We start from the raw sequence: 23,697 nt of genomic DNA on the forward strand, positions 1-23,697 counted from the left end.
AAACCTAAACAATACAGGTTTATTTGTGGACCATTTATTGTTTTAAATGGCAGGGATTTCCTGCCATTAAAATACACAAAATTTTGCTTTGAAGAAAACTGCATCTTTACTGTATTCACCGTAGATGACTGTTCTTCCTTGAAGGAAGAACTCCAGTTCCAAACCAGTAAGAGGTTTTGGGCAAGCACTTCTGATGGAAGAAGCCCACTATTGATCTGAGGAGTACTGTGGATTCAGGGATGAATAGGATAAACTAGTGACACCTGGCACTGCAGAGAATGTAGCAGAAATGCTGCTTGTCTTATAATTATGAAAAAATCCTATCTGTTCCACTCTTCATCTGACTTTTTTTTTTAAACATTGTCACCTCTTCTTGTCTGAAATAGTCTCTTACTCTGTGTCTCTAGAAATATGAAAAAGGGTTAGACTAACTTTTGAAGAGGTAACAGTTTGCAAAAGCAAAACAAATTGCAGATTTTTGGAAGGGATAGAAAGCACTATGGAATATGCATGGTGGTAAATGGCTCATTTTGATAATTCCACATATCTGAATTTTGTCCATAACTGGAGTTATTCTTCCTTGAGTTTGCTGTTTTTATTTCTGTGTGAAAACTTGCTTCTTGAAATAATTGTTCCATTGTTCATCTTGGATCTTGTTCTTCTGGCAGCCATCACAGACATTTTCCTTAAATTTTAGCTTTTACTTAATTCACTGTAAAATTGGTGATGGGATTAATTTCTCTCAGATGACCCTTTAATGCTCTGGCAATGCCTGGTTCAACCTGCCATTCTATTAAGTCTTTTCAGAAGTTACTGAAATGGTCTCAATATTTTTTTTTTTTTATTGTAGGTTTCATATATACTGGAGAAGTTGTGCATCGAATGCTAACAGCTACACAATATATTGCACCCTTAATGGCAAATTTTGACCCCAGTGTGTCAAGAAATTCAACAGTCAGATACTTTGATAATGGTATGTAGTAGTCATTCATAAATGAATGTGTCTGTGTCCCTTGGCTCTTCATATTTTCCTAAATAACTATTTTTGAAGGAAAAATTGAAGATTTTTTAATTTTTTTTTCTTCTTTTTTTTTTTTTTTAATTACAGGCCGTATAAAGCATGTGGCTAGATATCCATAAACAGTTCTTAATTTAGAACCTGGTTAAAGAGTCATGAATGCTTTTTCCTAACTGGACAGATAACTCCTGGATGTTAAAGTACATAAACTCAAACTAGCAATGTATTTTATCAGTTTTAAAAGGAAAAATCTGTCTTGTATAAAAGTGAAAGTTCCTGTTACTTCAAAACATATATAGTAAATACCATCCACTCACTAGCTAAGATGAAAATAGCATTTGTGGAATGCAATAGCATGAATACAGAAGCAGGGCAGGTATAAGGTTAATAAACCTGTCAAAGACTAAGTGTCCATGGAGTCACAGGATCGGAATCCAATACACTCATCTACACCACAGGTTCTCAACAGTCCCTTGTACAAAAGATTGAAAGGGTAAAAGGCAAACTGCAGCATTATACTTGAAGCTCTGTGAGATATTTCAAAGGCCTTGAATGCGTGGATATTTGTCTCATGAAGTCAGTTATAATCAATATTTTGAAAACATAACCTATGTGATTAAAAGGCATCTGGTGCTTTACTTTAGTGATCAAATACGATGGCAGTGACTGTCTATTCTGAATTTAAAACTCAGAGAGTTTAGTATCATGACTTAATATCATAAGATGTATGATTGTTTTAAATCTTCCTGGATAAGCCCGTGCTATTCTATGTATGGTTATTCATAGTGAATTTAAGCATAAATTATGAACACGTCCAAAAAATATGTCACGTTTCCAACCAGGTGTGTTAATTTTTATTCTTTAGATCAGGGATCAAAATGTATCCTATAACCTGTACACCTAGTCATAACCTTTCGTTTCAATCTAGTCATTATTTACAGCACTTATTTGTTAAAAATCCAATAAAATAGACTTACATGAGACATTACTAATCTCATTGTATTCCTGACTTCCAGTCTTCATACCAGGTGTATCAGGCTGTATCACATTGCTTTCATGACAAGGTTGAATATTTCTTTGAGAGTTTGGATCCCTCTTCATGTGAAGGCATGATGATCTTTCAGACCCCGTGTGCTTTAGGACAAAGAATTTGCTATCATACCCCAAATAAAGAGGAACTGAGCAAATTGTATCTTAGGCTCCTTGTGTCTTATCCCTGCTTTATCCCTGTGGGTAAGTGTGCTGCTTTAGAGCGGCATCTGTAGTGAGCAAGCACAGAGTATGGTGACCCATCAAAGTCTCACTCATGGAGCTAACTGCAAGGAACTTACATACACACAAATCTACACAAAAGCCCTGGGAATGAGAAGACTGTTTTGGAGGCAGCTGATTTCCACTTCAGCTTGAGGTTCTGAGATGCACATAGATCTGATGTACTCAAAGACTCACTATAAGTTCTGGCTATTTTTGCACCAATAATTTTAAAAGTCACTTTAAATTCCTTTTAAATGAAATTTAATACAATCAAATAAATATTCAGAAAGCAGTTAATGAATGTGGTCACAGAAGGAAAAATGCACTGTGTGCACAATTAATGAGCACGTACTAGACTCATGAAAGACACATGGGACAATAATGTGGTGCAGTATACACCAAAAATTTGCATGCTCATAGTTTCATGACATCGCCTGCCAAAATGTGTTAATGAAAGTTACAGCACAGAAGATCTGTGACAAAAAATGTTTCAACAACGTATCAGAAATGCATTGAGCTGAATGCATATTGACCCACCTTGAACACTCCAGGAAGAAATGAAATGAAAGTGCTGTGAATCAAAGCACATAACTCCCATTAGTGCCAAAGAGAGGAGTATGTTGAGGAAGGCATATAAAGATGAAAAAGTCATTTTCAGTAAACACAGTTGTAGTGGTAAGGGTCTTTCAGCCAAGCTGCTTGAAATGTGCCTGTAACCCTCAACATCTGTAAAACATGCTCACAGGGTATGCAAGTCACTTGGGGTACATTTTTAGTGTGATAAGTGGATATTCAGCCAGAGAACTCCCATGAATATTAACAAGCCTCTTGCAACTAAATCTCTGCACACCAGACTCAATATTTACCCCATCTATGAATTCTTAGTGGTTTTAATTTAAAATACATTTATTTATTGCCAACACCTAATATTTTTCAACTTGCAGAACCTCAGCAAGGGCTTGCACCATGCAGAAAAAAATTAATGCTATTTATATTAATGCATAGTTAATGGAAGAATCTGAATTCCTCAAATAATAACTTTTACTAAACAGGCAATGCTATTAGCACTTCACATTTCTAAGTCATCAGGTTACATGTATATATAGTGTAAAAAAAGCCACTGCAGAGCAGTGGTTGTGGCAGCACACCTGAACTCTGAGTGCTAGATCCTACCTTTAGTGATTGTTGACTCCTTGTGCAATTCCAAACAGGTTACTTGACCACTCTTGCTTGACCAGACTTTTGTGCGAGTAGCTGAGGTAGTTATTTGTGGAACTGTGGTGTCTACCTTTAAGAGGATTTCAGTTGCACCTTATATTTGTAATATCTTTGGCATTTCAAGATACTGAGCTGAAAGCTGCTAAAAAGAGACAAATCAGTGTTCTTGTTTCAAGCAACTGCAGTTAAGTACTTTTCCTACAGTCAGTTAATATTTTTCTCACATTTTTTTCTTCCCTTTGCCTCTCTACCCCCACTCTGGGGTTCACAGGCACAGCACTAGTTGTCCAGTGGGACCATGTACATCTGCAGGATAATTACAACCTGGGCAGTTTCACTTTTCAGGCCACCCTTCTCAATGATGGGCGTATCATTTTCGGCTACAAAGAAGTAAGTTGGGTCTGAAAATTGTCATTTAAGCAGACAAATTACTTTATACCTGCCAGAAATTTCCCTACATTTGGAGGGCGGGGGGGGATATTTGAAAGTTCAGCTATATAAGATCATTTCATTGTATTGCTTATAAGATCACTATTTTGCTGAAAATGACATTTTATTGTAAAAGTGATATTCATGTGATGGACTTGAAAACCATCAACATGGCTCAAATGTGCTAATCCTGGATTTCAACTGGCCTTTTTTGGGTGGTTGTAAGTGCTGAATGTTCAGTAAATTCTTGATTGTTTAGTAAATTCCTCTTGGGTTTTGAAAGGTAGGGTCTAATTTTCTCAATTAGTTCACCTAATTTGGGCCTGTGAAAATATAATCAGTGGTTATAACTAAAAGGTCACCTTTCTCCTGCAGCTATCATTTCTTGGCAACTGACATACTTCAAAGTTCATTTATTTCAAATAAGATATAACTGGTTTCTATCTCTAGCTCTGTGATGTTTTCTATCTATCTGGATAACAGTGGTAACACTGGTTAGATTGAGGCCATTTGGTCTGTCTTTATAGAACCAATATCTTGTCTTGGTTGGACTCTTTGGCATTCTCCAAGTGTTTCAGAATTTCAGTCATCACTTTAGATGTTGGTGGGGTTTTTTTTTTCTTGCTATTGTTGATAAAGTCCTGAAGGCTATAGCCTAGAGGCTATACCTCCAGTTGAATTTCATGCAAATGAGAATCAGAATGGAGATAATCTCAAGTCTCTGGGGGTAAAGAACAATTTATTTCTTTTTTTGGTTATTTTAATCTCAGTTTGGCATGCAAAGTGTGACTTTCTCTTCTAGATGTACATTTTTCTGTTATCATCTTTATATTTAAAAAAATGTAATCAGTGATATGACTGATTGTCCGGACTTGGAGAAATCTGGGTTCTCTTCTCTCTCTGCTACAGACCAGTTGTGAGCCTTCAGGCTCATTTTTCATGCCTGTGTTGAAGCCATGCAGCAGAAATCATAGTACTCCTTTCCCCTTCATTAGAAAGCTAGTGAGGATCCGGGCTATTCTACTAGCAGCAGTCATATCTTCACCTAAGATAGATGTCTTTGCATCTTGCAAACAGGATTGCTGCAGGATACTCTTACTGGATAGTTTTGTAGACACAAGAAGCTTCTGGTATGTCCACGTACCTGGCTTTCCTTGCCTTATAAAAGACGTGCTGATGCAAGGTCTGCTTTGGCTCTGTTTCTGAATGTTATGTACAGGTTAGTAGTCTTAATCTACGAAAATGCAGTTTATTTGCATTTTGACTCCAGCTTCATGAAGCTTTGCTCTGCTTAGCACAATGGAACCTGTGCTTGATCAAAGGAATGTGCACCAAAGCTTTGTTTATCTCCTGTTGTTGAAACCTCTTTAAAGAAATAACAATCTTTTTAAAGACCACAGAAAAGTTCCTGCCTTCAAGACACAGAGAAGTGGGGACAGACACTACTTCAATTTGTCATTTTAAGATAAATTTGGCAAGAACTATATATGCATTCTGACATTGAAATGGTGATATTTTCAGGAGACTACTAGTCTTGGTTAAAAGATGCTCTGCCCTGTCTGTTACTGTCCAGCCCTGTGCAAAATGAAACTAATATGGGTGATAGAAGGTGTTGCTCTAAATTGATAATATCTTTCATTCATTTTGCATAAATGTAAACAATGATGCAGAGTGCCAGGCAGTGGAAAAGTTTATTCATTTAGGAAGGCAGAATGAAATAAGCCATCTCATTAATCACTTGTGGTTTCCTAGAATTGCATGCAACTATGTCATTTAGTACGTGGATAAACAAGTTCTATGCTACAATGGCTTAGGCTGCTTGCTCTCACTGCACCACTGGAAGCTTCCTCCAGAACCACAGTGCTTTTGTGGGGAGGAGTTATTAACGTTCTTTTCATTAATCCTGAGAGAGAAAAAATTGGAATTTACAAATGGGATAATTTGCATTTTTTCCACTGCTGAATCTTTGAAATCCTCTGTCATGAGTTATTCTTGTCCTGAATGGAATTACCAAACATCACTTTAAAACTATTGCACATAGTTAAGGAAAGAGACTTTTTAAAGTGGTAATAGTAACACACTAGTGGTCTGTAAATCTTTTGACAAAAGATTTTTGTAAAATCTTAGAATGTTACAACTAGTGTATTCCATTGGTAATTGCTTGGGGAATGGATTTAGAGGCTGAGATTTCCAGAAGACTACACTCTCTATTTGCAGCCTGTCTTACTCTATTAAAACTACCTCAGCTTTTCACCTAAATGATGAAAATTGAATAAAATTTCCAATAATTGATCAGACACAAGTGTTCTGAAAAGAAAAACTAAGACATTTGTAAGTTTAAACTTGACTCGAGTGCTTATAAGTCTGGCTAGGAATTGATTTACTTTCCAGTGCTGAATCCATTGCTTTCTGAGGAAGTCCTTCCTTCTGGAACCATTTTGCTGGTGAGTCATGTTGTCAGGAGCCCCATTAACGCCAGCAAGATTGCTTGTGTGAATGCTCACTAGCATGAGTAAAAGTTGCATGAGAAGATTTCTACCATCTTTTTGGTGCCTGTTCTTTTTAGCATTTTAGTTCATCAAAAATGACAGTGATGTATGGCAAATCTGTGAGGTCTTCATTGCGTTGTCATTGAAAGTCTTCAAGCTGTAACACCATGTAAGAAATGCAGCAGACAGGTTGTGAGTAACTTTATAAGGCGTCCCACAGGGGCTCTGTATTAGCAACACCAGGAGTTTATCTTGAAGAATCCACTTTTAAAATAACTTGGATTATACATTTAAGGGAGCTACAAATAGGGACTTTTATGTCTAAAGCAATTCAGGTAAATTTTACCTTTTATTTCCTATTTATTCAAACCATTTGAGATTACCTTTTTCATATCCTTCCTGCTCCCACATCAGGTTTGCTACCTCATTAACCTGGTGTTGACCACCAAGGCAGGATCTTGGCTGGGCTTGCCAAGTATCAGAGGAGCTGTTCTGCCCATTCTTTCCCATTCTGTTTTTTGCCCAATAGGAAGCAGTCTGAAATGCACAATTGTTATCCAAAATCCAGAACAGATTCTGAAAAAATAAAAATTTAGAAAAGGAGTTGAGCCACCAGGATAGTGAAATATGGAGACATCAGAATATCTTTCAGAGGAGTTAATGGGTAGGAGAAGGAGCTGTACAGCCAAGTTTTCAAAATGTAAAAATTTTAAATATAGCAAGGTCCTATAGCAAGTCAAATATTTATTTCTTTACCAATTTAGTTTGTTTACAGTGCATACACCTTCCATTTTAAATATCACCTTGCTTATACCAACTGTTAGCGTCAAGAAACATCAGCTGGCAGGAAAATTTTACTGGTGCACCTCTACTACGTATGAAATACATTACAGTGCAAACTAGCCAGCAGAACATAGTAATAAAGAAAATTTTCTGCAAAGGCATACTTTTTTATGTACTAGTAGTGAATACTCATTTCTCGTGTTCTAAATTTCACAGAACTTCAATTCTCAAGAGCTTTACTTCTTTTGAACAAAATAACTATTCTATATAGTCTTTTCCCATTAGTGCTTATAGCTAATGTTCCTTAGTGTAACATTTGGTTTCTTTTTCTGTCTGTGATTAATACAGGACAAATTAGGCAAAGGTACCAAAGGCTTTGTTAATGGCTTAGGATATTTTTCTTAATTTCATTGGCTTGAAGGCTTTCTCTGTTCATTTAAATAGTAATGACTCTCTATTTATGTACTCATCCAGAAACCATTATTAAAGTTGAAATGCTTGTTCAAATGGCCCAATATGTGAAGTTGGAAAATAATTCTAAAAGAGACCCGTAGTAGAATTTGTTTCTACTGTGAAAGGAGGCAGAATTGAATGGAACTGATTAAGTACTAGCAGTTAGATGAAACTGATGCTCCTGCTATGCATGATGGAAAATAATCTGTTTTCAGTAACAAGACCCCAAATCTTGTGATTGTTTCCTGGAAACTAAAAAAATAAAAAAAAATGCACAGTCTTCATGGATATTCTGCCTACATTATGCATTCCTGGCACTTCTTTGCCTCTGTTATTATTATCAAATATATTAGCATGGAAACACGATCTTTGATTTTATGGGGTGATCAGTTTATGCAACTTAAAATTCCTGATTTCATGCAGTTTGGTCTGTAGAGTAAGTAATAACTATTTAGGATACTGGCAATGAAAGCCCTATATAAGTACTATTGTGTTCCTCATTATTATTTTGCAGCATACTCTGGCCCGTATCTTTGTCTCAGTTTTGAAGTGGTGTAGTAATTGCACCCTGCTTACCATCTCCTTCAGAATAAGGTCAGAGGCCATTATTTTATTTTTTTGAAGGGTAAGATTCTGACGTGTTCTCAGACTAAGTTGAAAAAAATAAAATTTGAGAACTCTCTGATGGAAAATACTGTTTAGATTACTGTTCCCAATGATTAATAGAATTCAGCATAAATTGCAAATATCTTTCTCCCTGTGGCTGAACAATGTAATCCAAAATATAGATGTCAACATCCTCAGTGCTAGTGTGCATTTGGGAAGCTTATTCACATAAACTGGTGACTTGTACAACACAAGAGTTCATATTGTCTATGGTAGAGCTAACATACATTTTGGAATTATTCTAGTTAAAATCCATCCTCTGAATGTAATACCATAAAACCCCTGGCACCCATTACCAACCACTTGCACTTTCCTAGCTTACTGTTGAACTGTTTAACATGTCAGCATTTCATGACATATATTGCCATTCAGGTGAGGAATTCAGAACACTAGCTATCTGCTTGCTACCTATGTTTCACTGTAATTTTCGATAAATAATTTTATCATTTACTACAAGCCTCTGTCAAAAGGGCATATTTCCTAATAGGCCATCATATGGTAAAAGCCTATTTGATCTTCACATCTCATTCAAAAGATTTCATCTATAAAATGGCACCCAGTACACTCATCACCGTGTGTGTGTGAAGTGTGACTGACGTGAGTGACTGAAGTATTCAGTTCTGCAAAATGATTAATTTTCCCACACTTAAAAAATAAGCATATGTATTTGTAAATGCAGATTTAATAACATTGTCGTTTTCAAGAGAAGAACAGAGTTTTCCTGGGTCATGGATTCCCTTTTAGTTTGACTGCTTTTCTGTTTGTATGCCTAATTGTTTGACACAGGCTGTACCTCAGTTTGAAGAGCTGGTTATACTAACTTAATTTATGATTTCCTCACCTTACACAAACTCTTCCCTGTTTCTAAAACATATATCCAAACTTTTGACTGCTTCTTAAAGCGTCCAGTCTGTTAGACTGAACCCTACTACAACTTTCTTATTAGTTTTAGAAAATGATTCTGCGAGTTCTTCACTCTCACTAGAATTCCCAGCACAAGAGTGTGGACACCTGCAGGGATTTTGGCAAAATCTACTGAGATATTTCTGCTCCAAAATTTTCTAATTTCTGCTGAAGATTTTGTTTGCATTTTCTGTTCAACTTGGCTACTGTGTCCTATTTTGGTACCAGATATCACTGAGTCATTCATAATTTTTATTAAATAATGAAGCTGAAAGTGACTTTCAAGTTCTGAACCAAGTTGTAATGAAAATAAATTTATTAAAAAAAAAAAAAAACAACAACAGAAAAAACAACAAACGACTTGCACCATTTGTACTGCAAGAACCCATCGCTCCTTTCCGGGGGAAAAAAAGAAAGAGAGAGAAATTTGTTTGCTCTTAGCATAATTTTTGAAGGGAAGATGCAAATTGTTCAATTATTTTCAAATTCAGAAAAAACGTGTGATATGGCACTAGACTTAAAATTAAGGAGGCTTATTCAAGGAGACCTGAGTGCAACTTCTCCTCATTTGCACTCACACATAAAAATGAGTATAGTTCTTTTCATGTATGAGACACAATTTGTGCCTTGAGCTACCAATTTTGCCAGCATATGTTGTTGGTCACACATCTACTTATAATTCCAATTCCGACTACGTTTTGTGTCCATAAAACTCTGATTTCTTTCTTCATCTGCCATGTTTCCTCTCTAACTTGGAAGAGAAATAGTCATTGCATCCTTCTCATCAGTGTTTTTTTCTAACTTGATTTTCAGTAGCTTCTCTAGAGTATCCTCCTCAAAATCTTTTAAGACAGTTTCTTTGATAGTTAATATAAGCTTTTCTCTACAGTACTCTGAGACTGTGAATAATTCCCTTATTTTGTTTATACTTTCACGTGGGAGAAATTTTATAGATTTATTTCTGAATTCAGTGAGTCTTTTATTTTTAAGACTTTGAAAATATGGCTTTCAGCCTTCTTTATGTCATATTCTCCAATAACTGCATCAGAGCTAAGCTGATATAAGCCAAATTTAAATTGATGTATTACTAGCAGTATTTCAAAGTCACTTCGGGTTTTCACGCTGGTTTAACATCATTCCTTTTGTTATACCAAAGCAGATCATGTATGCAAGAACCCCTAAATAAACCGGCCAAACTTCTCACTAAATCAAGTAAAAGAAATGTAAATTTGTGACACTGTTTAATTCACTAGAACTCACTTTTTCTGTTAATATTCTCAAATTTAACTTTTCCTACACAGATATCAGTGTAATCGGGAAAAAAAAAACCAGCTAAATGATATGTTGGGAACAAGAAAAACAACTACTGATGCTCAACTCAAATACCAGAGGTCATACCATTAATTAACATGTAGACAATACCGAATCCTGATTCACTGCATGTGTAACCAGCTTTTTACTTTGGCATTCTTCTGCTATGTGAAAAATACTGGCCAACAGTATAATTTTGGTAGTTTTACACAGATAAAACCAGAACAGACTATTAGATTAGCTGAGCTAGCACCTTGTATCTCAGTTTCTTACACTTGATGCAGTTTCATCTGTCTTCAGCCCAGTAATTTCTGGTTAACTGAAGGCCAACTTTGAAAAATAAGATATCCAACTGTGATTTGAAAGCAGCAATGGGTAGAGAATCATCATTTCCCTTGGTAGTTTATCCCAGTGGTTAATAACACTCAATCATAGAAACGTGCCTTATTCTACTTTGAAGGTATCTGTCTGTAGTTTCCAGCTTCTGGTTATATCTTTCTGTGCTAGATGAAAAAACTCTTCAGCCCCTGGGTAATTTCTCCGCATGGCAGTACTTGTTTATGGTAATCCAGCCAACTTTCCATTCCCTTTGAGAAGCCAAATAGATAGAGCTCTTTAACTCTTCTGTTAATGGCATTTGAGAACTGCAAAAGTTTTCAAAATATTTTTATTACTCCTTTAATGTTCCTTCTCTTAAGTTTCAGCATCTTTTAAAGAAATAGATCCTTCCAAAGTTTGTATAACATTTCAGTAATGATCTGATGTGACGGTACAAGTAAAATGGCCACCCCACTCCTAGGCTATATTCCACTGTTTGTGTAACAAAATATCACATCAATTGAGTTTTCTTGCTGTGATGTCCCATCTGCCAGCTGGAGTTGTTCATCCACTACAATACTGAGATTCCTTCCAGAACTGCTGCTTTCTAGAACACGGTCCTCAAACCTCTACCATGCAGTCTTTGTTCTCTGAGTTATAACTTCACAATTTTTGCAAGGTCTAACTTTGCTAATTGATTCCAGCATTTCATTATTTTTACTATGCCAGCGTCATCTGCTGAACTGCTAGGCAGTAAATTTATGTTTCTTTCCCAGTCTTCGATAAAAGTTTTGAATACTAGGTCTGATATCTGGAGAAGGAAGATATACTGTAAAGGAACACTGTCAGTCTGAGCTGCTGCTTTAGTGATGGTTGCTGTTAGTGATTAGTCAGTCTAGTTAACTATGTTAATATGGTATAAATACTACATGTCACTAGGTCAAACACCTTACAAAATTCTGAAGCTATTACATCTATCTCTACAAGTATCAACCAAAGCTGCAATCTTGCCCAAAGAATGAAATCAAACTTGACACCTATTTTCATACAACCATGTTGCTCAGCATCAATATCTCTGTTATGTAAAGCTGGAGTGGTCTATGGCTATTTAAGTCTTTTTATTTCTTCCTCTAGGTATTGGCAAGTGAGCATCTGGCATTTTCCCCATTGATAATTTCCCTGCTATTCCAAGACATATTAAACATAAATATCATTGGGCCAGAGCTCTTTTCAGATAACTCTTCAAACAGTTTTCAGTGCAAGTTAACTGAGCCATAAGCTTTTAAAATGTTCATCCCAAGCTGAACTTTCACAGTTTGTGTGTTCAATAGTAGACAAGAGGTATTGCTTCCTCCTCCTTGTCTGATACTAGCACATCATCCCACTTCATCTTCAACTGGGGGAAATAAATTACTGAAAATTACTGCCCTTTTCTGTGTCATCATTAACAATTGTTCCACTGCTAAGTTTTGATGTGAATATTGTTATATAAGAAGCAAAGCAAACTGGGATAAAATAAAAATTAAAAATGGTAATTTCAATCTTCAATAAATCCTTAGTCATATTATGCTGTATTGTATAAAATATATATTTAGGACTTTTAATTTACATTGATTAAATACTCATTATGGCAGTGCCACTCATTATTTTTAGTCTGAGTTTTTTTACTTCAATATTTCATGAATGTCTTCCTGTTTTGTCTTCCAGATTCCTGTTGCTGTGACACAGATAAGTTCAACCAACCACCCAGTGAAAGTGGGACTCTCAGATGCATTTGTGGTCGTGCACAGGATCCAGCAAATTCCCAGTATGTAGCATTGTAGTGGTGCTAATGGTTTGGAGGCTGAGAAACAGGTGTAAGCTGATTTCATCAAGGATGATTAGCTGCACAACAAATCACTTAGCTAATTTCAGCTTGTTAATTCAAGTGTAATTTTATTTGCTTGATAATTCCCAGTGTGGTTTTCTCTGTCATTGTTTCTTTTGAGCTGATAAATAGGGTAAATAAAACTAAATGGCCAGCCAAATAATGTGAAATTAAACTGTCAACCAGCACAACTTGGTATTCCATAAGATATTTTACCTAGAATATGTCTCCATATCAATAGTAGGGAAGAAGCAACCTGTTCAGAAAAATCATCTGTATCCAAAAAGAGAAAAATATCCAGGCTGGAAGTTCTTGATACTTTACATTCTGAACTTCAAATTCATATATACATTTTAGTGAGCGAAAAGAAGAAGAGATGTAGTTATTAAATAACATCTTGGGCTCACATAGTCGTGGCAGTAGTAATGCAAATGACATTTATTTTTCTCTGGCATTAATTATATTTCATATGGCTTGACTGAAAATGAATAGTAGGAAGTCAAGTGTGGTTTCCTCGATGCTTTGTTTTAACATACTGTGTTAACAGAACCCTTTGAGGTTGTTTAGCCATTAGAGAGTATGCTCGCTTTCCAAGTGTGCTGGTTTTATTTACACCTTTGGAGAAAATTTACTAAGTTCAGTTTTTTACGATCCTCTAACGTCAGGGTGTAGATGGAAGGAGCTGCACTTGAAGCAGCTTCCTAGGACTGAGTCCAGGCATATTCTAAAGTGAACACTGACAGAGGCGTGGTGCAGATAAAGCTCATAAGGACTGACCTCATCCAGCCCATCTTTAAGGCAGTCTGCAGATGGGGCTGACTCTGAATTTGCAGGTACCATTGCCTCTCAGCTCATCCTATCCCCCCATCATATTTAAACAGTCCTTGAAATAAGGGAACATAAATCCTAAGTCTTATACTTCCTGCCATGGGGAAGATGGAAAATTTCAGTACCATCTGTTGCTTGTTGTGAACTCAGAGTAGTGTGAAGGAGGTTGGCATGCCCAGAGCTCCTTAAGAGATCAAGTCTTGGAAGATATTTGTTTCTGAAGTATGATAGATAGTTGTGATGTGCCTACAGTTGCATGGATTGCGTTTGAGTCCTTAGGAACAAATGATTCTAGGCAATCAATTCTAGCAATTTGAGTGATGTTTGTAAATGAATGATCTGAATATTTCTGTGAGTCTTCAGCTTGTAAGAGCTCCTAAAATGGATTCACGTGGAAATTAGGTTGATTGACTTGTGCAAATATTTTATGAGAATAGTCACACAGAAATTCAATATAAGAGATGCAAGCAGTGCGCAGGTCTTTTGGCATCAGGCCTCCATCATCAAACAACACTGAAGGACTTATTTTAAATTTACATATTTTGTATGTTAAATATTTGGTATATGTAAGTCTTTATTCTAGTTTTAATGTTTCTTTCTGTAGAAATATTTCAGACATGCACCTTGTTTTACTACCACTACATAATGTTGGTTTTGATGAATGCAGTTACTTACTAATCTTCTAGTTTTAGTATTTCTGTAAACCTTTTTGTCACATGACACTTTCAGCTAAGTGAAGTGACTGTAATTACCAGACAATCTGTCTAGTGTTTCAACTTAAACTTACTCTGTTCATTAAGTTACGTTAAGGAGTGACGGACAAGAATAGAATGCGGGTAAAGAGTCTAAAACGCCACTGCAGCAACCGTCTTGATAGCATTATTTCTGTATTACTGTGTGTAATGCACTGCTTTTCTCCTTAACAACTGGTTCTGTGGATGATGGTAATTCATTATTATTTTTGCTAGTTTGCAGCTTACACTAGAGCTAGTATTAATCAAGGGAACCATCAGTTCACAGTAGATTTTCCTGAAGCCAAATTGTGCTTTCAATGAAACAGGTTTATATTAGTATGTACAGGCAACATAATAGCACCCTGACAGAACTGGTAAATAATGTTGGCCCATAGAGAGCCAGTGTCTGATACTCTTAAAATATGCATGGTTTTGCATTCTGATTTTTCAGAAGTGTTAAAACACCCATGGCTCTAGTCAATTACTGAAAAAGTGATATGACAGAATTGTTGTTTTACTTCATTTGTTAGCTCCTTAAGACAACAGGAGAATATAAATTGCTGTTTGTTTGTCCCAAAAGAAGGTAAAGATAGTACAGCTATTAGTTCTTGCTTAACACTTTAGCAAAGACTTTTACATCAACAGAACCCAGTTTCCCTTTATGTTCATGGCTAGTTATAAAAAATCCACAAACCCAAACCAAACAAAAAAAAAAAAAAACCATACAACTCTACTGCTTCATGTTTGAGTTTTGTCAGTTATTTTTGTATACATCTTGCATTTGAAAAGGAAAGAAAGGTTAAGTGCAACACAAGCCTATTTGAACAAAATTATCCTCTCAGTTTTGAAAAGTGCTGAATGTCTTTGGTGCACTCTGTATGCTCAGTGTTCTAAAATTTCAGTATAATAGTCCTAGGTTTACTGAAGGAATTTTGGAAGGTTTAGAACTAACCGTTTATCAGATTTTTTCAGACATACTGTCCAAAACATTAGTAATAACTTTTTTAATACTTCTGAAAGGTGAGTTCTAAAGCCAGGCAAACCTATGTAATTCTGAGGAGAGAAAAAACATGCTTTTTGATCAGCCATTTCATTTCAAAAGTGCATTTTAATGAGTGCTGAAAAGGATCCTCTTGAAGAGCCAAGAGCAAAAAGAAAGGATTTTCTGAACTTTTCGAAATGGAGGACCTTGAGCATTTCATACCAATTTTTGTTAATATACTCCTACATATAAAGGCTTTGCAGTAATACCCCTTTTATCTGTTCCTAAAAGAATACAGGTACCTACATTTTTTGACCTTATCTTTTAAGAGTTAGAGCACGGAGATGGGAGACTTTTGGCAGGTGGCTTTCTGCCTGTTTTCTATGTTTGATTTTTTTTCTTGATCTGCTGCTAATGCTTATATATAGATAATGTCTTTATTTTTGAGCCTATATGTGGTACTATTATAATGATGCAGATTGGCTGCTATTTTATATTTTTTTTCTATATATGTATAGATACATACGCCCATATATACTCTAGATGTGCTTTGGAATGAATGGTAATGTGTGAAGGGAAGCAAATTTTTGCTTGAAACCAAGGTTAACAAGAAAAGCCCTAAATTCTGAGGTTTATATGGCAGCAAAATAGCAAATTAGTTCCATGGATTAATTTCAGAGGAAGAGTTTCTGCTTCTTCCAGGTAGTTCAAGTGAAGTGAGCCAGGCTCTGGACCTCTGCTTCTGATATGTCCGATAATTTAGAGGAACCACCCTGATTTCTTCTTCTTCAGACAGGCTGAACACTTGTACATTAACTATTATTCCTTTTGTAACAATGACACTAAGAATGTTTAATGGATGTCTTCCAGTTAGACAACACGATTGGTGACGACAAATCTGGGGGATAGCTTTACATGTTCCTCCAGCAAGTCTTCTCTCCTTCCTTTTCCTCAGCATCTTCACTGCATCAGGAACCTTGTCCCTGTCCCATTGCAACCACCTTCTCTTCCCTGTTCCCTCTTATTTCATGTTTTTTCTCAACCATCCTTCGGATTCTGTTCTTGGTCCTTCTTTCAGTCACCTGCAGTGTCCTTTGCTGTCCCTTCTGCAGACTCCCAAGATCTCTCTCTAATCTCATGACCATCTTTCTTTCCCTACATCTTTCCTTTCCTTCAGGGCTACTACATTTCTCTCCTTTGCTTCAGTGCTCTCTTCCCTTTTGTCTTTCAGTTAGCTTTTTATTGTGCATGAAGAAGAAATGAAAAAGCATTTCCTGCAACCCACAGTTTTATTTTAGCAATGAAAACGCCCACCAGTGAGCTTGCCCAGATTGTGCTTTGTTTTCCATGAGAGTATGAAATACACTGGTAAAATGAGAGCGTGCCTGATTCAGGGAGTCTACACAGTGCGTTACTAGTCTTGCGCTTACAGATAATGGCTAGGTTTTTCTCCAAGATGAGACATACTTCTCCATGATCTTGGCCTTTACTGTATTAGGTACACCTCTTTTAGGAAATCCATACCTTGACAACCCAATATTTAATGGCACTGAAATTACTCAACAATACTGTGTACACAAATGAAATTGTAGCTGAGCTATGTGTTAGTAATATTCCAGTTTCAGTGCAATTAGTGCCATTCAATATGTAGTGTAACTCAAGCATATAATTAAGTGACAACTCTGCACGTTATAACTGTTTGCTGAAGATTTCTCTCCAGTTTGTTCACAGCAGTGAGGTCCCTGAAAGAACCTTAGCATTACCCTCCTGAAGGGTAAAAGAAGACTAGCAGTTTATGTTGTGATATTTATTGCGTAAAGGTGCAGCACAATCTGGGAAATTGCAAAGTCTAATTTGCTGCTGCCTTGCTGGTGATGTTGTCATTTACCTCTGTGCAAAGTGGGCCCCAAAGTTATCACTCTAAATTCGCAGTATTTATTCTTGCTTTCCACTAGTGTAACTAATTCCACAGAGTGCCAGCTCCTCCAGCCCTGCATGTTTGTCTGCTCACCCAAAAGGGATTAGCCAGGCAGCTGGGTTCCTTGGCACTGCATATCCAATTCAGGAGCAGAGAGGTAAAGAGACGAGCATGCTGCCAGTCTTTGGTGGCATAACAGCAGTTCAGGGACTGGTACAAGGTGATCAAAGTTTAAAATGTTCTCACGTTAGCCAAAGCCTTAATTAGCCATCGACCAATCTCAGAATTAGGCAGTTGAGTGCATGGTGGTTTAAGGGGATAAAGCATGTTTTTCATACCTAGATCCTGTACTAAGAGCAGCTCAGCTGGCATCAGGAGTTGGGGTAAATCTGAAAGGACATGGAGAGTTTCAAAGTAAATGATGTGTGGTAGGCACAGAGTGTTGGTGCAGAACAGTTTTCTACATTGTTCATAAAGCAGGTGTTTTCAGAGCCTACTTCACTGGTTTGCTTATTCACAGGTTATACGTCTTTGAGGTGCAGCTTCCAGGTTTTAAAGGATTTTTTTATAACTTTTAGGAGAATGATAAAATTAATACAATTAGGGAATCTGAGTTTTGATCTAGATTCAGACATATGTGTAATAGTCCATGACCAAGAGCCATTGTGGTGGTGGTTTGATTACAGGCATGTTTGATCCCAGTGTCAGTGCCCCAAGAATTAATTAGTTAATATTGATAAGTTTAGCAATATGAAGCTGTTAAAAACAAAGAACAAAGATTGCTTTGACATTCTGATTCCCTTACCTTTTTTGGTGATGGCAATCAGACATACCAGGCTGGCAAAATATATATTTGCATGAAGATTTTATTCAGCCAGTGGTGCTAAACAAAGTCCCTATCAAGCAAAACCAGTGGCTATATAGCAGGGCAGCTGTGCCCCACCCTTCTGTCTCTCCTACATTTTTCACAAATTGCTTGCAGTGTAAGCTGGATATGTTTCATAAGTTGTTTGCTTCAAATTGACTTCTGCATAATCAAATGCACTCTCTTACCATTTGTGTTTTCTCTATCAGTTAGACTTAAAAATGGAAGTGCAGCTGTATGAATACATATGGCCTTGTTTAGCAGTTTTTGCTGGGTATATGGCCGATCTCAATTCCCTAGAAATCTTTCACTGACAAAGATTTTTATTTGTGTGAACATAGAACTTAAAAAATCAGACTGACTTCTCCAATATTTTCACATTTCACTGGATTGCAGGTTTTAGCTGAGGAATGCTGTATGAGGAAAAGTGATTATGTGATGGAAGAGTACCAGAGAGACTGTGCATCTGTTGGACACCCATTTAGAATTGTTTATTACTAGCTACTAACCCTTCAGGTATGTTAGGAAGTCATTGGTGCTCTTCTGGCACCACTCCATCTCCAGAGCCCTCTCCCTATTTAGTACATTTAGTTAACTCTGGAAATTCTGTTTCATAGAATATTTATATGTCATTATTTAGTTTAAAACTGCTGTGATAAAACTACATAGAAATGTTTTGTCACACCAGAATCTTGCACATCTGTACTTTACCAGTCCACTGCTTAATCCCTTGAAAGGATTCTTTCAATTGCCCTTTCTGACCCACCACGTTATCTCTCTAGGTCACTGAGCAATGTACTTACCTCAAGTAAGTACTGGTGTTTTCTTCAGCTTTTTCTGCTGGGACTGTACCTTTGACCTTGTATTCAAAGATAGTACATGTATATGCCACAGAAACAAACCAAGGAGTAATTTGGACCATGCTGTAAATTAAACCAAATGTAAAAAAATAGACACTGTTGTTGAAAAAAAAAATATATAGTTTGTATCATTTGGTTAAAAAGGGTGTTTCAGATACTCAGACCTACAGAAAAGTAAAATAGTTGTGTGACTAGAAGAATATATACATATTTTCTGAAATTCAGAACCAGGAATGGTACTTCAAAAGTATATATGCATGCAAAAAGCCCTTTTCCTTTTCTCCCTTCTCTGTAATGCCTTCTTTTCAGTAAAATACCTGCACATGGTGCTTAAATTTCTGTCTGTTACTACCTCATGCTGAAGTACATGGGCTCATAAGCTCTTTGTGATTCTGCACTTGTACTTGTTTGTAAAAGAGCTAAATAGACAGCATAAGTCAAAGAAGAACAAGTTCCACCTGAGTGAAAGGCAGTGCATGTCTTGGGTTGGAGCAGAAGTGTGTGTGGAGAGGTTGAGGGGGCAAGTGTCAGGGGAGAGTATTCATTTTTCTGTTTATCCTGTTGAGTTTAGCTTTTCTAGCCTGTTTTGTTAAGGGGATACAGGCTCAGAATTCTAAATAGGGAGGAAAAACTGCATTTTGAGGAGCTAAGCATGGCGTGTTTCAAGTCAGACTTTCAAGAGAATCTACACCTGCATTTTTTTACAACATGGCCATGCAGATAAATTTGAACACTCATGTTTCCAACCACCTGCCTGCAAGTATATACAAAGCTGTTAGAAGGTGACTATGCAAATACCTCTTTGTGCTTGGTTTCTTACTGTAGATAGATCCCTCGTATGCAAACTCACCACCTGTGGCTGGCACGGTCTTCGTCTTGAAGAAGATCAAACCTGAGCCTACCAGGAAGTGGGGTTCAATGGGATCAACAGTCATGCTGAACTATGCATGATTAGAAATAATTTTTTTTAATAACAAACTTAATTCTCTTAAAATCAGTGGGTTTTAGAAATTTCATGCACTGGGTGAGATAAAAGTGCCTGTGACCTGAGTCACTGACTCTTACTGGATTATTGGAAAGCCAGAAACTCCTTATTTCTTCTAAGCCCTGTGAGGAGTCTGCTAGGAAAGGCTAGAGTAAACAGGATTATAGCATGCCAGTCTGTACTACTGATGAGATTAAATGGAGTTCAATTAAAGTGTCGGCACCCACCATTTTAATATATGTATTCATCTGCTTATTTTTTTGGACAGAAGGATAAATATTTCCATGGAAACAAATTACAGTCTTCAGCATTGACAGGGAGTTCATTTCAAACACATTTCCTGATCACTCTGATTTGGCAGGTGCTTTTATGGGACTTATTATCCTGAGAGCATAAACCTCTCACTGCTGGCAAGAGATTTTCCCCACCCCAGCACAAGATTAGCTTTGTCTTGAAACCCCTTTCTGTCCAGTGGGTTTGAAGTACATGGATAAGTCATTTATTGGGGTAAATATTTGGCACATTCCCATATCTGTCTTTTAACTGGTCAGAATGACATTTCAGGTAAAACATAAAACTAGCTCAATTATAGGTGCATTTCATACTGAAAGAGAAATCCGCTATCAGGAGGGGTGAAGCCATAGCAAAGTCAGCTTCAGATAAATGGCAAGAGGAACTGCTTGGCAAAGGTGCCGATTTGGAACTATATAGAAATATTTTTGTTTGAAAGCCAGACACTGCCTACCTGTGCCTTGGAGCTTATGCAGTAAAAGAGGGCAGAGAAGCTGATTCACCCACAGCGACCCTGGCTGCTGTAGGAGAGAGTTATCCCACCCAGCACAGCTCTGCTTCTGCCTCCCCATCTCTCCCAGAGATTCCCCTGTTTATTCCAACTGACACCAACAGCTTGATTGTTATTTTCTGTGTGGTGTAAGGGGGTTCCCACACTTGTGCCTTTAGAGGTTGGCCATCCCTCTTTTCTTAGAAAGCCTCATCCGCTTGAGCCAAGAGGTACCTTAGCCACAGGACACCTTAGTGCACTTTCTCTCTTCCCTTAAAAATTAGTGCTTGATTGGTTTTAGTTGAGGTTCTATTTTCTGTCTGAAAAATGCCTACAACATCCCTCCTAACAAGAGACTCTGAAAAACACTTTGGATTTGGTGCTATGTGATTGCTTAACAGCTGGGGAGCCCACGTGAGCTCATTTCAAGCTGCAGAAACACAGCCCATATACCAAGCAACAAGGTGTGCCCTAATCCATACAGGGCTGGCAACACAGAAGACCACCAGTTTGTGTCTGTCTGCAATTCCTTTTCTTCTGTTGCATGTAGACTCAGACCAGTCATTGGCCACAGTAACCTGTCAATCCTTCGTATATAACCCTTTATTCCTCTTTGGCATGATTCCACAGGGTCAGTGATTGTATTTAGCATTGATTTCAATTAGTTTAGCGGCCTTCAAAAAGGACATAAATTTGAAGCCAGCACACCAGGAAACCATCATTATTGTATCAGATTGGTGGTATAGGCTGTACTTTTAATTTGCAAATGTACAAGCTCACCAATCCGCATTGCAGCCGTGCACTTAAAATCTGGAATATTCAGAATACATTATAGGATATTGATCTGGAAATTAACAATTATGTGATTTTTTTCACACTTATCTTGTGCTTGGGTCTTACAGTCGTCTGTGTGTTCAAAGCCCATAAGAACAGTGCATTGACTATATTGAATTTCTGCTTTGAGAAACCTAGGTGCAGTCAGCTTGTGTAAAGATTATGCATAACATTGTTTAGGAAGACTTGTCTTGTCTTCTTTAATATAATGTTATATGAAAAAATGTTCTGGTGCATTTAGATGTAAGCTAGCTTGTAGCTAACAAATTTGATTAAGCAATGAAATCAGTTTTGTTTGCACATCTTGACAAGAACTGACAAAGTGAGCATATAAAGCAAGTCTGTAAGCTGAGAAAGACTCTCAAGTCTGTAAGCTGAGAAATGTCTTAGGAAAGCAGGCATCTGAAATATACCCTAAAATGTCTGACAGTATACTCTTTAGAATTTCTGCCTAAATGAATGACTAAGATGCTTGAGAGCACACTCAGTGTTTTCATAATCCTTTCCTGGGAACAGGTACCCATTCTATCAGCTCTGATGGTTTCTCAAGTGAAAAATTCTCTGTCTATAGCTTTTACATGTTCCTTCATGGTGTCTAAATTTAAAAATATATTCTTGAGGAAAATTGGTGTCATGTGTGCACCTAAGAAACAGTGAGCAATCATTACATCCACTATTTTTCACAATCTACAGACTACAAAATAGTAAAGTGTGAAAATATATTTATTTTTCTTTCCTGATAGATGTCCGTAGAAGAACAATTTATGAGTACCACAGGGTGGAGCTACAGATGTCAAAGATTACCAATCTCTCAGCTGTTGAAATGATACCTCTTCCAAGTAAGTAAAATGGAACATGAGCAGGAGCCAGATCTGGGAAGGACCCCCCTTTCCCCTCCCAGCAACACATACACAGCTTAAAATATTCTGTTTTATCTGTGGACTTGGAATCATGGACAGATTCATTTATCCTCTCTCAGATTTATTCCCAGATGGATGATGCATTATCCAGTGCATCCTCATGTATCTCAAGTTAGTTTATAGGTATATGGCTCCCAGTAGGTTTTGAATGAAATCTGGGCCAAATCATTTTTTCAGAAGAATGATTATATTTCCTTTAAATTTGTTTCCTCAAGAAAAAAAGAACAGTTTTCATGTTTGCAAGGCAAATACAAATTCTTCTGTGTACTGTGCATCACATTGCAAAGGAATATCCCCAAATGCATTTTGCAGTTCATCTGCCTCTTTTGTCCAAGGTAAAACTACGTTGTTTAGAAATCTCTGGGTTTAAACTGCCAGCTGTACTACTGTGAAAAAAACAGAAACGGCTCTTTTTCTTTTTCCTAATCCAATTATAGTTGTTGTACACTTTCCTGTCAGTCTTATTATCTGCTTACGTCTGAATGCTAGCAACACCAAGCAACACTGGAGCCAGGGAGGAAAGAATTTAAGGAAATACTTAATATTAAGCAGAAAGACAAAAATTTAGCAATGAAGCTGAATGAACAGCTGTGGAAGTGGGAATACGTTTACAAATGGAATACAAATGGAATTCTACAGATAAAATGTACCTCTGTGCATACAGTTGTGCAATGCATTGTAATAGGCTGGTTTTAGTGTCTTAGTTTGGACATTTGTGAACGTCTTGAGTCCCTAATTATATATTATCAGAAGATGTATCCTTCTTTTGTGCTTTTTATGAGAATTATTTGTGAGACTAATGTAATAATTTGTGTTTGTTTATCTACTGCCCAGCTTGTCTCCAGTTTACCAGCTGTGGTCCCTGTGTCACTGCCCAGATTGGTTTCAACTGCAGCTGGTGCAGTAAACTCCAAAGGTAAGGAAAAGGATTTTTCTTTTTTGCATGAGTATGCGGCTGTGCTCGAGGGATATCCAAAAACATTGCCCATAGGTTATTCAGCACAAAGGGTTGTTATATTTAGGTCTTATATACATGCATTCACACGAACATACACCTCAGTTGCGATCACTAGCAACACATCACTGTCCCATTTCATTTCAGCAAAGAAATTAGGCAAGAATAGTCAAAACAGTTGTTTTGGGACTTAAGCCTTTGTTCCTATTTCCTTAACCCTACTTTAAAATCCTTTTGAAGGAAAACAAGAAGTAGAAATCATAATAAAATTTGTATTTTCTCCCTATATCTCTGGCTTCCTCAAAAATAATTTAACCACATGGAGA

The 23,697-nt window shown here is 37.0% G+C and overlaps 1 protein-coding gene across 1 annotated transcript in view; it reads left to right on the forward strand.

Annotated features, from left to right (window-relative positions):
* PLXDC2 (plexin domain containing 2) overlaps positions 1-23,697 on the forward strand; it is a 278,901-nt gene that overhangs the window by 202,092 nt on the left and 53,112 nt on the right. The window contains exons 5-9 of the mRNA XM_087776433.1: positions 851-973; positions 3,762-3,880; positions 12,550-12,649; positions 22,240-22,335; positions 23,251-23,332. Of these exons, the coding sequence (XP_087632559.1) occupies positions 851-973; positions 3,762-3,880; positions 12,550-12,649; positions 22,240-22,335; positions 23,251-23,332 (520 nt within the window). The remainder of the gene's footprint in view (positions 1-850; positions 974-3,761; positions 3,881-12,549; positions 12,650-22,239; positions 22,336-23,250; positions 23,333-23,697) is intronic.

The sequence above is a fragment of the Nipponia nippon genome, unplaced genomic scaffold (assembly GCF_047370975.1).
Source record: "Nipponia nippon isolate SJK-2023a ecotype South Korea unplaced genomic scaffold, ASM4737097v1 scaffold_1, whole genome shotgun sequence".
Lineage (NCBI taxonomy): Eukaryota > Metazoa > Chordata > Aves > Pelecaniformes > Threskiornithidae > Nipponia > Nipponia nippon.